The following is a 13,543-nucleotide window of genomic DNA, read 5'->3' as shown; positions in this document are numbered from 1 at the left end:
GGTGATAACCTGCAACATTTACTTGCTGACATTGTTTTGGGGTGGAATCAGCAAATATTTATACTAGAAACATTATATGTATTGAACTGAAAATGTGCCTTTGCAGCAAAGTTTGCTCATCATTATTTTTCCTGAGCTTGTAGTGGATAGTTTTATTGACAGATGATAGCATAGATTGCATGCTATGTTTTTATAAAATTATTGGGGTTTGGTTATTATTATTTGTAGCCCTTTGTTAATAACAATACTTTGAGGGTATTGTGCTATATAATTTTGTGTTTTTATATTGTAAGCTGCCCTGTGATCTTCAAATGAAGGGTGGTGTAGAAATTTTTAATAATAATAATATAAATAAATTAATAAATTATTATGTTATCAAAATGCACCCTGCATATAACAACATTGTACTTAAGACTAAAGAACTGAATCTGTTTTAAACTGATCTCATTTTATAATCTCCCTTTCATGGGCTGAATCGTTACAACAGTTGAATAAAGCTTCAAAATGATAAACATTGTCTGTGTGTATTTGTATGACATTTTTGGCTTGCAAAATGCCAGCTTGATAGGAAGATAATATGATCAGAAATTCACCCAGCACAAGTGATTCTGCTGGTGGATGGTGGCTCAAGAGCTTCCCATTTCAAATGGTGGCCGCTGAAAGCTCTCTCAAAAGGCCGGGGGGGGGGAGAACAGCAACTCATAAAGCATGAGGGGATACTCTGAGACATTGTTGCCTCTCCTCCGGCATGCAATCTCCACTTGTGCCAGAGGGTTGGATCTCGCCCAGTGTTCTTTGGCATGGTCTGCAAACTTTACTTTTAATGCTAAGAGTGAAACCACACATTCTAAATGTGATCTGTACTGAAGAAAATGCCTTGGGACACACCACATATGCAGTCTAACATTTCTCTGTGATTTGTAACATATGTCAAAAGTACAGTTCCATAAAGCATATTCAGATGTTTGTCTGAACATGAGAACGCTGAAAGTGTAGATGAGGGCTGGGCGTGTGGGGGGGGGTCACCTCCATCCCTGGTCATCCCCGCATTGCTTGGGAAAGACCTGAAGAGGTTTTCTACAAAGTAGACTTCTCTGTGTGATCAGAGACCCTGCTTTTATCATTGTCACAATTGCTGTAGAAACTGCAGAAGGCGGGGGACTGAAGGGACACGCTCATGAGCACATTGAGGGGAAGTGCAGAGCATGCAAAGCACACGCTTTGGTGTCTGCATATTCAGACAGATGCCCGAACACCTATAGCTGTGCCTTAAATGGAGGTGAGATTTGCACACAGTGCCATTGTGGCAGAACCTGATTCTGGATTAAGACCCTAGTTAGGCAGCCAGGGCTATAATGCTTTATGCCACAACATGCCCACTCTGGTCCTTCTGTGGATCAGCCTGTTTCCAACATTCCCAAAATGCATTGGAGAGGGAAAATGTAAATATTCACCATCTAGATTTCCTAGGTATTTGACCAGTTTCCATGGTTCTCTGCAGTTGTGCCTTTTGAATGTTTTTAAGTTGCTCCTGTTCTTTTCACCTCTGGACTTGCATACGAGGTTTAAAGGGCTCTTGTATCATTCAAGTTTGTAATGCCAATATAAAAAACCACATTGACCGGAATACTGATTCGCACTACAAATGCCCCTTCTCGGCTTTGTTTCCTGCATGAGCAGCGCTCAAATGTTAACATAAATAATGCAACAGAAGCTCAGAGGCAACTTTGTGAAAACGCTCTGAGCCGTGTCCTTTGAGGGCGATCTGTTTCCCTTTTCCTTAAGAAATACCACGTAGAAACAAAGGTTTTGACTGAAAGTGTTGACAGAAAAGTTGTGTTTAGTGTTCATGCAGGCATTATTTGTTTACTTATTTGCAGATTGACTCTTTGGACATTTGACACAACCAAGCACAGCTGGGACATGATATGACAGCATTAGTGCAAGGCTCCAGCACACTACAGGAGAGTAATTTCTACAAGTGCTGTCCCAAAATAATTCTCCTGCATTTTTTAACCGTTCTCCATCAATGAGTAAAGAAATTGTGTTAGAAATAGCAAAGGGAAAGATAAAAGTTTGGGTGAGACTCTCATGGGTGTTGGGATTACCTTACTTTGAGGTGGTCAAGATTGTGGCCTTTCATTCATTGTACAAATCACCTCACCAGCAGTCTACACCCTGCAGCCTTTCCAAGTAGGCCATGCTTCGGTCAAAGAACAAGGGAAAATATCAGGAGGCAACTCCTCTCATGGGGCTTTTTCAGATCAGAAAATGCAGGTTACAAGACAAGCTGCAGAGTGGTAGACTAATGTTTAATGGAAATTAAGCCACACACCACCTTCAGCTTCTCGGAATCTCGGTTCGACCGAGCTGATAAGGCTCATCTTCGGAATCGCCTCCCGACGATTAATTGACGACCTGATCCTTTGATAAGGCCTCAGGCACGTCGTCCCAGCAGAGCATCAAAACAGCACGCGGAAGGATGAGATAGTATGAGCTACATTGCTATGCTTTATTTTCTAGCTACGCAGAGAGCAAAGAAATATACATCCTCTCCCTGTGAGAGCAGGGAGCAACTGAACAAAGGAACAAAGGAAACAGGAAACCACTAACGTCACATCCCATCTCCTCTCCCGTGAGACTTCCAATAGTATGGAATGTCTCTGGAATGTAAACAGAGTCCTGTGACTCCACGCAGCTGCACAGTGATAACAGAAACTAACACAGCTACCTCACAATGATAAGGTAAGCTCAAAACCCCACACCCACAAAAATTCCCTAAGAACAGGGCAGCAAAATGGAAGCCCTTTTTGCAAGGGAGAACAACCTTTGTGAAAATGGAGGACAGATTTTAGCGCAGTACAATTTCCCATTGCTTGTAAGGTTTTATTTGAGTTCAAATAAAAGGCACTATATTACACTCTAGTTGCATTGTTTTCAGTATTGGTGCTGAGAAATGACAGAGAGCATGTGTTTTGTACTCCTCTTATTGGAAAACTAAATAATCCCACAGTCAGGAGTGAACTGCTCTGCTATGTTTATCGCAAAAGATTGATTCACATTGCTATAATTAGCAATTAAAAGTTTTTGGCTTCCACGGGAAGTGTCTCCAAAAGCAAGTGGTGGTTGTCATCATGTTCAGTTGCCTACATCATTGGCTTGTGCTAAATAAAGTCTGGATTTTGATTGCACCTTACCGGATAGTATTATGTTTTGGCTGCTTTGAGTACAGTTGTTTCTGGAAGGACTTTTATGCCGTTGTTAAGAAGGTATTTGAGCAAACCAAATTCTCCAGAACTTAGAAACACAAAACAATGTAAAGGAAAAGCTCTGATCCAATCTTGTGCCATGGTTACTATAGGAACACTGGGAAAAGTGGGTCAGAACTCAAAACATCATCATTATTATGCCATCAATGTACATGGTACTTTACAGAGGAGGAGGGGGAAGAGCAACAACAGCAGTAGCAACCAAACTCTGTATGCTGAGAAGCTTGCAATCTACGTTTCAACAAACTGCAATAAAGGGTGCAATGATGGTGGAGAAGTTGAATGGGAGAGGACAACATGAGATGATGAGATGTCATTGTCCTGGTGCAAATCTCTTGAGCCTTTAATTATTCATGGGGGACAGGTAAGATTTCTCAATAATAGGGCCATATTCCCATCTCAGTGGTAGGTGGGGGTCAGATGTAAATTTATTTATTTACCCATCCATCTGGCTGGGTGGCTCCCAACAGAAATAATAATAATAATAATAATAATAATAATAATAATAATAATAATAATAATAATAATAATAATAATAATAAATCATCGTAACCGTAACCATAACCATAACCATAACCATATCTATTAGTCGTTGGCTGTGTAACCTGTCCATCGTTTCTGTTCTGTACCATTTGATCTACCCTTTTGAACTTCCACGAACCTTCCTATTTGCCGCAAGTAGTTATTTTGGAGATAAAGCAAGTGGCAGACCAATGAGATGGAAAGTAGCTTGGTGACCAATTAAGCTGGTAAGCTAATGAGTGAAGAGCAGAGTCACAAGGAGGGGAGGATGCAGAGAGGTCAGCTAGAATAGTCCAATTACAGCTTGCTCTGTACCTGAAATAAATTGCTTAGACTAAGGAAGCAAGCCAGAACTGGGGGTATTATGATGCCAAATAGAATCTCATTGGCCATTTGTGTCAGCTGATCCTTAATGAGCTAATAGGGATGCGGGTGGCGCTGTGGTCTAAACCACTGAGCCTCTTGGGCTTGCCAATCAGAAGGTTGACAGTTCGAATCCCCACAACGGGGTGAGCTCCCTTTGCTCTGTCCCAGCTCCTGCCAACATAGCAGTTCAAAAGCACGCCAGTGCAAGTAGATAAATAGGTACCATTCCTGCGGGAGGGTAAACGGTGTTTCCATGCGCTCTGACTTCCGTCATGGTGTTCCATTGTGCCAGAAGCAGTTTAGTCATGTTGGCCACATGACCCAGAAAGCTCTCTGTGGACAAACTCCAGCTTCCTCAACCTGAAAGCGAGATGAGCTTCGCAACCCCATAGTTGCCTTTGACTGGACTTAACCATCCAGGGGTCCTTTACTTTTAATGAGCTAGTAGCTACTGTGCCTCCTTTTGACCATCAGCAGTGGTGGCCTCTAACCACATTAAGAGACCAACAGCATCCTATTCTGGCAACCTGCACCAAGTGTTGCAGTTGGGTCTAGGCTGCTAGTGCCCTGGCAGCTTACACCCCACAACATGCAATACCAAAAGCTTACCCTTCCATAGTTTGGAATGAAATCCTACAGAAGTTGATTTCAAAATAAGTTCCATTGAGTTCCATAGTGTTTACTCACACATCACCGAGTATAGAATTGTAGCCTGAACACAGTATATGAAATTCAAATGGGATGTGTGTTTTAACAAATTAAAAATAAGCATTGACAATCAGGTAGCCTCCATTATCCAAACATCTTCAGATTTTAATAGGCACATTCACTCACTTGATACAGCATTATCCATCACTGTTTTATGTATTGATGTTTATGCTATATTATCTGTTTAGACCTTCCACAAATTTGTTAACCATGTCAAAACTCTGATAGATAAATATTACCTGGGTATTTCTTTTGTATCCAGGATCCAATTAAAAATGATTTATATTAGCTGTCCACAGGAAAACAACTGTCCCAAGGAAGATATATTTCCGTGACATGTTTACTATAGCTTTAATTTTTTTTTACTAGGATTTGTTGCAACATAAAACATTGTTTTCACACTATGTGAAAGGAAATCAGTAATGTTTTGTTGCTGGAAAAAAACTAGGACTTTAATGGATTGCTTTTAACTTTTAACACTTCGTATAACCACAATTCTCTCAATGTTGCAGGTCCTGTAATCAGGATTGATGGTGGACCATATCTTTGTCCCAGATAAGGTCAGCTAAAGTTTTGAAACATTTTATAATACAGCATTTAGTACTAAACAAGATATGGTGGGGGAGGGGGAGCGATGACCAAGGTCTTCACTGCACAACATCCAACACTTCCCATCTTCAACTGTTCTGTAGCGATTCATGTGTTTTATCCCCATTTATCAAAATAGGAGACTCCAAAAACAGCAGAAAAGAAACATGTCCACTATAAAAAATACTGTAAATGCATCCAGTTTTTAATAAATGATATAAACTAAGCATGTGTGCCAGCATCCCAATGCTGCAACATTCATTTACAGAATCTGAGTGATTAGATAACGGAAACTGGAACACAAGATCTAAGCAGCACAAAAGGTTGAATACAGGCTAGGCAGGTAACCCTGTACTGGTTTAGACCCTGGACTTATTGTCTGATAGGATATTCCACCCACCCTCGCACTTCGGTGATATGTATTAATTCAACATGTAGCACGCTTGACCTTTCTCCTTGTCATTCCTCAAAAGCTCATTTCTTTAAATGTCGAACATTTTAAAGCGCACCACCCCTTGTATACCTTCGTCTTTCTGGTTTGCAAGCTGGCTGGCTGGCAGGGCTTCTTTCTCTTTCCTTTCCCTTTTTAAAAACTGATGCGAGTCACTTTGGAAAGCAACAATTGTCTGAAAAGTGGGATAAATTATATGGCAACAATGCAATGCTAAGTGGGGTGTGTAGTGAAACCCAAAGGTGAACCTACCACTTTAATCTCCATCTCTGCTGGATTGGTGCTAGCAGAATGGGAGTGAGGGAAGAGGAGGGTTGCCACATTGGAAACAATAGGTAAGGGGAGGGAAAGATTTAGGCAGCCTAAGTGTCTAAATTTTCTCCAAGTTTGGCAGGCAGTATTCGGATACAGTTGCTGCCTGGAATGACCCGGAATGGCCTTGACACAAGGATGGGGAGAGGGGGGTAGATTCAGTTTTCATTTAAAGGGAAACCTACCTGTTTTAGACTTTCCAAAACAATGCACAAACCAAAACACAGCCATCCTTCAAAATTCACACTTCTCCGAATTTTACAGTTTGATTTCCCCAGCCATGTAATGTGTACGGAAATGCACATAGTAGGGTAAAGTGTATTTTTAAAAATGCATATATTTTTGAAAATAACATACAAAAGATGAATTTTATTAAGGAAAATTAATTTGCCAAAAATATGTATATTGGGGAAAACAAAAAAAATGCATTATTAGGAGAATTTTGCACTAAAATGCAGGTGACTTTTTATGGGAACTTCTTGTATTTTGAACATTTGCAAAGTGAGGTGGGAATGTGGGAATGTAACTTAAATGGGATGAAACCAAAATTGACTGTTTCGCCCGCCGCTACCCAGAATCTTGCCCTACTGATGTTATAGTTCCAACCTAAGTTGGAAGCCAAGGCATTGGAGAGGGAGGTTCTGATAATGGATCTCTGGCGTTGGAGGAAGGTCCTGACCTATTCAGTGGCCCCTGGGACACCTTAAAAAAGCAAATAAATGATTGCTAAGTAGTATTGAATCAAAGGTTGGTCATGACTGGGCATACAGCCATGTTTCGTGCTTGATAGACAGAGTAATTGTTTAAGAACTCAGCAAATTAATTAGTTATAGAACATGCAGTTCAATACAGCATAGGCTATGGTTTCTCTTGCCAGAGAAGCAAAGAACTAAGTTGTTGTTTTAAGAACGGGGGGAGGGGGGTGGTACTGGATTCTTTCTCAGAAAAGCTACTAATTCATCAAGAACTATCATTAAAAGCTTACTGATTTCTTGGTTGTCCTTATTTAAGATGCAGAGCAATACATTGAAGGCTTAAAAAGGGAGAGAGATCTGCATTCTTACTGCCACCCAGCTTATTTCATTACCTTTAAGGAGAGTACCTCGCCGAGGATCATAACAGTATGTTTAAGCTAACATTCCATAGCTTTGGCCATTCAAGATGCCAAGTTTCTCTCTCTTTTTTAAGTAAAATGCAGCGGGAAACACTTTTCAAGGGTTGAATGAGGAGAGCACCTTTGTATGCAGGAATAGGTAAAGGTAAAGGGACCCCTGACCATTAGGTCCAGTAGTGACTGACTCTGGGGTTGTGGCGCTCATCTCGCTTTATTGGCCGAGGGAGCTGGCGTACACTTCCAGGTCCTGTGGCCAGCATGACTAAGCCGCTTCTGGCGAACCAGAGCAGCGCACGGAAACACCGTTTACCTTCCCGCCAGAGCGGTACCTATTTATCTACTTGCACTTTGACGTGCTTTCGAACTGCTAGGTTGGCAGGAGCAGGGACCGAGCAACGGGAGCTCACCCTGTTGCGGGGATTTGAACCGCCGACCTTCTGATCGGCAAGTCCTAGGCTCTGTGGTTTAACCCACAGTGCCACCCGCGTCCCTCGTATGCAGGAATACACATGGTCATTTACTTGTCTTTCAGAAGGTATTATGAAGATCTAATTTATAAAGTCCCAAACAACTAGGGGCTTATTCAAAGAAGTAGTTCTGTCTGTCTATTAAGATATGAAGTTGAGGTCTGCCTGGCTGTTTTGCATCAAAAGAACTATCTCTTATTCAGCAGTCAGAGAGAAGGCTCTCTCTCTGCAATGGCACCCTAATTGGTGCCATTATTAGTCAATATAGGCATTCGGTCAGTTTTATCTGTGGAGATTGCAGTGGCGTAGCGTGGGGGGTGCAGGGGGGGGCCGGCCGCACCGGGCGCAACATCTGGGGGTTAGGGTTAGGGGGCGCAAATCCACGGGTTAGGGGGTGCAAATTACTTGCCTTGCCCCGGGTGCTGACAACCCACGCTACGCCACTGGGAGATTGTGTGAACTATTGGGTAGACGAGCTTGAAGGGGCTGCTGTTTCACACTTGGAGCCAACTAGCTTTTGAGAGGAGATAAGGAGAAAGGCTGAGCTATTCCTGATGTAAGTCCAGAGTCTAAATTTTCATAACTGATTTTCCTTGGTAAATTATTAAGTACTTGGGCAAAGTTTGCTAGAGATTTATGGTTTTGAAGGAAGCTATGGGAAATACACAATTATATCATATTCTCCTTAGGAGAAGAACAGCTTTCGCCATTGCTACTATTCTTTCTTTGTGCCTGAGGGTTGAAGAAAAAAAGTTGTTTTTTGTTATTGTTGGAGCATTTGGTCTTCCTGCCCTTTTTTCCTTCATCAAGCTGCAGACTGTAAGTTTCATACTTTTATTAATGTTTTGTGTTAAAGATTTATTCAGAAGCTAACAATATTGATTTCAATTACATCAGGGCTAAGCCAAATGGATGTCCCTTTAGTCCCCATGAAAATAGGTTGGGGACACACCAAACAGGAGTGGGGGGGGGAGAGACATAATCCCCCCTAGCCAGTTCACATTTTGTCAGGGGGAGAGGGAATTGCCCGTCTCTTTTGCAGTGAACAAACATTTTGCCACTTCAGTGGTGGCAAACTGCCACTTGAAAAACAGCAATCCACACTCTGAATGATTCTTATCCGCAGATGATTTACCTGCTTAGAGAGGTAATGAATTCCTGGCTGGTTACGATGACCCACATCGCTAGTCTAGAAAATATTACGTTCACCTTAGCTCAACTATGTTTCCACTCAGTAGAATTATCATGCTCATTTTGTAGTCCCTGGTTGAGTAGGACCACTCCTGGAACTATACATCAGAGGGGCAGAGTGGAGCTGAAGCAGTCGGAACTTGGGGAAACAGTGGCCAAGAACAGGTGTGGATATAACACTAACACACACACACACACACACACACACACACACACACACACACAAGGGAGAGGGAGAGATGTGATGTTTGGAAACCCTTTTTTGCTTCTCAAAAGCACAATATTTTTCCTTGATATGTTCATGCATGAAGAATTAGCACAGTCCTACTTTATAGAAGTTTGTTATCCCTGATAAATACATTTTTTGAAGAAGAAAAATTGATGGCGATTTTAACTCTGTTTGGAACTTGTTGTTCTGCCTGTTGTTAATGTGATTTATTTTTTTTACTGTATTTAATGACATTGCGTTTTTAACTTGTTTTAGGCCGCCCTGTGTTCCTCAGCTTCAGAGAATGCCCCTTAGTTAATATTGGATTTTAAAAGATATTTGATTGCTCTTAGTTGAACACGTGAGCAGTTGAACATAAAGTACTGAAGCATTCTCTGTGCTAAGAGAAAGAGGTCAGAAAATACAAGTGTAATCATTATCTGTGTCTAATTTCTACTGCAGTTTTCTAAGGAAATCTAAGGAACCTGTTCACTGCTTGTCACATCAAAATGGATTACTCCAAATTCCTGTCCGATATAAGTGCAGCAAGGAAACCAAACGTTGCAAGACTTTCAAGTGAGTAGTTGCATTTTCCAGTCATCACCTGATTTGCTTCACAATTTTCATTTTCTCCTGGTTTTATATCAATAGAATATGCTTTTGCTCAGAAAAGTCTTGTTGAGAGAGTGCAAGTTCCCATTCAGAAGAGTAATGTTATTGGGTATTGTTGTTTTACCTTTTTGTAAACCGCTTTGAGGGGTTTTTACAATCAAGTGGCGTATAAATTTTATGAAATAAATGAATAATAAATTGGGTGGGACCGCACCTCAGTGGTACAGCAGATAGTTTGCACAGAGTCTCATGTTCAATCCCTGATAGTATTTCCAGATTTTTTAAAGACCAGGTAACAGGTGATGTGAAAGACCTTTGCCTGAGACCCTGGCAAGTTGCTCCCAATCAGAGTAAATAATGTAGCCAGGTATATAAGGCAACCTTGTAATGCTGTAATTTACTGCTCAGTAACATCATAAATACACACATCACTGCATAACAGTAAAAACTAATACAGTAGTTAGGTTGTAGGCCTACACTGAATGCAGTGAAACTTACTTCTGATGGAATATATGGAGCTGGCTGACCTTACTGGAAGAATCCGCGACCAAAAAGAGGAGGAATACCAAGAAGAGTGGAAGAAATTTAAGGACTATTTGAATAAATACTGTGATATTAAAAATTAGAAATTACTTGGAAGTACCAAAATAGGCCTAGGATTAAATTAAGAGTTAATTAAACAAATAAGATTTAGAACTTTAAGGAAAGTTAAGAAAGTTTATTTTAATTGGAATATTGTGGTTTTTAAAAAATGATATCAGAAAACTGCTACATTTTAATTACAAGGAAATTCAGATTGGAGGGCTCAGAGGAAGCCCAAAATATGTTTTATGAGGTTAGAAGTTTAAATAATTAATTAATTTGTGTTGTTTAGGTGTTTAGGTTGTAGGTGTTTACTGGTATTTTGTTTTTACTCTCTTTTTTGTTTATATTTGTGATCTTGTCTTTTTTCTTTTTTTCTGTTTTTCTTATGTTACATCTGTAAGAAACTTAATAAAAATTGTTTTTTTAAAAAAATAATAATAGCATTTTCTTTCACATTTGGCTTCCTCTGAAGTTCATTTTTTCTGTTACCGTAATTATATCTTTTAACTTATTAACTAATTTACTCATGTTAACGGCAGATGAACTGGAAAAGAAGATGACAGCATCTACCGTCATCATGCTTAGTGGGGGTATGCCAAACCCTAACTATTTCCCAATGAAAACAGCAACTATAACCCTCAATGATGGAAGCACCATTGAAATTGGAGAACAACTGATGAAGAGAGCTCTTCAGTACAGTGCTACAGAGGGGTATGATGAATATCATGCAGAGGGCCCCTCCAGACTGGTGTTTTATTGCAGGTGTATTCTGCAACATAATCCTGGGAATCGTAGTTTGTTTGGGGTACTGAGTGTTCTTAGGAAATCCCTATTCCCTACACAGAGCTACAATTCCCAGAGTGGTTTAACCAACAATCCCTCTTTCCAGGGAACTCTGTCCATAGATGGATGTGCAACAGATACAAAATAAATTACAATTTAATATAAAACTTTGTGGGGAGAGTGCTCAGAGTTTCTCACAGGCATCTGGTGGGCCACTGATGCTGGAATAGATGAGCCTTTTGCCTTACCCAGCAAGGATTTTCTTATGTTCTTAATTAGCTCAAGCAACTCCCTAGTCATTTATTCAAAAGACTTGTTATTTAAAATGATACTAATGAACACACTCCTGGTCCACGTAAATAAGTTTTTCATATCCATTTCTAAGTAAGTGTTAAGATGTTTATGTATTTCTGTTTTGTTTTTTTCTTCATCGCACCAACTTCAAGCTAACCTGAAGTGGTATATTATGCATGAAGAACTGAGGATATTTAAAAAGAGGAATAAAATCTCTGTCTTCCAGAATGCACAACTTATTGTCTTGGTTCAGAGACTTGCAGATGAAGCTCCACAACCCACCAACAGCGACGTATGCTCCTGAGAAAGGACAAATGAAGATATGTCTCACTTCAGGCAGCCAGGATGGCCTTACTAAAGTACGAGCGATTCAAAGGTCAACAAAACCATGCCAGTTCAGACAACTGAGCCAAATGCCCACTGACTCCCTCTATAGCAATTAAATTGGAAGGATATTTTTCTGCTGATGATTCTTCCCCATCATATCAAATCAGTTGAGCAAAGTTAATACTTGAAAATAAAGACCTGACATGACTGCTTCATGTGCACTATTGGAAAATACAAGTATATTATTCCATCAAGTTTTTGTTGTTGTTGTTCCCTTCCATGGAAAGGTCTGAGATTCAGTGGAGGTCTCCAATGGTAGAAGGGAAGGGATTTTTATCAACTCCCCATTCCTCCTTCAGTCCTTCACGCTGCTTCCTACACTGTTCAAGAGGGTCCTCCAACTTTCTTGAGCAGCTTTGCAGGAGAAGGAGGAGGAGAAGGAGGAGAAGGAGAAGGAGAAGGAGAAGGAGAAGGAGAAGGAGAAGGAGAAGGAGAAGGAGAAGGAGAAGGAGAAGGAGAAGGAGGAGAAATTAAAATTACTTCTCCCCTTCATCCAGCAGAACTATCCTATTTTCAGAATTAAGCTCATGGAAACTGTTGACTCCTGTCCCTAGTCATAGGAGTCCGAGAGACTGAGGTTCCTTCACACACACCCCAATAAAATATTTGAGGGTGCCGGGGGACGGTCCAAAGTTGATGGCCATGGGCATTCAAATGGGGTGTGTGTGCCACATCTTACCTGCTCCCCCCCCCCCAATCTTTTATTCAAGTTGGCACCCCTGTCCTCAGTGGAGACAGAACCAGATGAAATTGCTTCCAGTTATGTAGCTTTCCAATTATGTAGTTCTAAACTCTGATTCTTAAATATAAATAGATACACGTCCATTGTTCTTTATAGAGATGATTGACTTCAGGGACCTATCATAGAATGATTTATTCACCAGAGATCTGCTCCTTGTCATCTTTGTTTTTAATCTTCTGCATTACTAACTATTTTTATTTTCTAGTTATGTAATGGTTGCTTGTGCTTAGCATCTTTATGTAAATTATATGCTCAAGGGGGGGAGTTGTGTAAAATCTAAGTTAGGGGTAGTGCAATTTTATCATTTTTATTTATTTATAAAATGAGATTAATTCTGGTTGTCCACTTCTGAGAAGGACCCAAGGCCAAATACTACACGGTTAAAAGTTGATCAAAACCAGTTTTAAAACAAAAACACATGACTAATGGAAGAAAAGATTAAAACCAGGAAGCAGATAGATATCAATTGTCAGCCAGATAAATTGAACTTCTGATGGGATATCTTAAGAAAGCAGCCCAAAAACATTAAACCAGAATCAGGGGACAATGATTTCCACAGCCCAGATATAACCAGAGAAAGATCTCCTAACATGTCTCTGCTATATATCTCAAATACAGACAAGGCATTCAGGACAGCCTTCCTGGCTGGTGTCAAAAGAAGAGCAAGATAATGTCACCATTTAGATTGGGAGGCTGGCCAACCTGTGGGCCATATATGACCTGATGACTTGAATCTACCCTGCCATCTCCCTTCTTGGGCCCCAGCCTGCCTTTGTGGCAATTAGGTTGAGAGAGAAAAACAGGACTTTTCATTTTGTTTGCCAAGCCTAATTGCTATGGGGGTTGAGGTGGTGATGATATGCCTTACATCAACACTGGTATGCCTTATGATATGCCTTACATCAACAACTTGGATAGGACTCCACCACACCACCCACTAAAAT

General features: G+C 40.5%; 1 protein-coding gene across 1 annotated transcript in view; it reads left to right on the top strand.

The window, feature by feature from the left end:
- AADAT (aminoadipate aminotransferase) overlaps positions 1-13,543 on the top strand; it is an 84,224-nt gene that overhangs the window by 25,224 nt on the left and 45,457 nt on the right. The window contains exons 16-19 of the mRNA XM_083460421.1: positions 5,054-5,108; positions 9,668-9,772; positions 10,933-11,104; positions 11,697-11,829. Coding sequence (XP_083316547.1) covers positions 5,054-5,108; positions 9,668-9,772; positions 10,933-11,104; positions 11,697-11,829 — 465 coding nt within the window. The remainder of the gene's footprint in view (positions 1-5,053; positions 5,109-9,667; positions 9,773-10,932; positions 11,105-11,696; positions 11,830-13,543) is intronic.

Source organism: Podarcis liolepis, assembly GCF_965112155.1.
Source record: "Podarcis liolepis genome assembly, chromosome: 9".
Taxonomy (NCBI): Eukaryota; Metazoa; Chordata; class Lepidosauria; order Squamata; family Lacertidae; genus Podarcis; species Podarcis liolepis.
The sequence above is the reverse complement of the archived record's forward strand: the minus strand, read 5'-3'. Positions and strand labels throughout refer to the sequence as shown.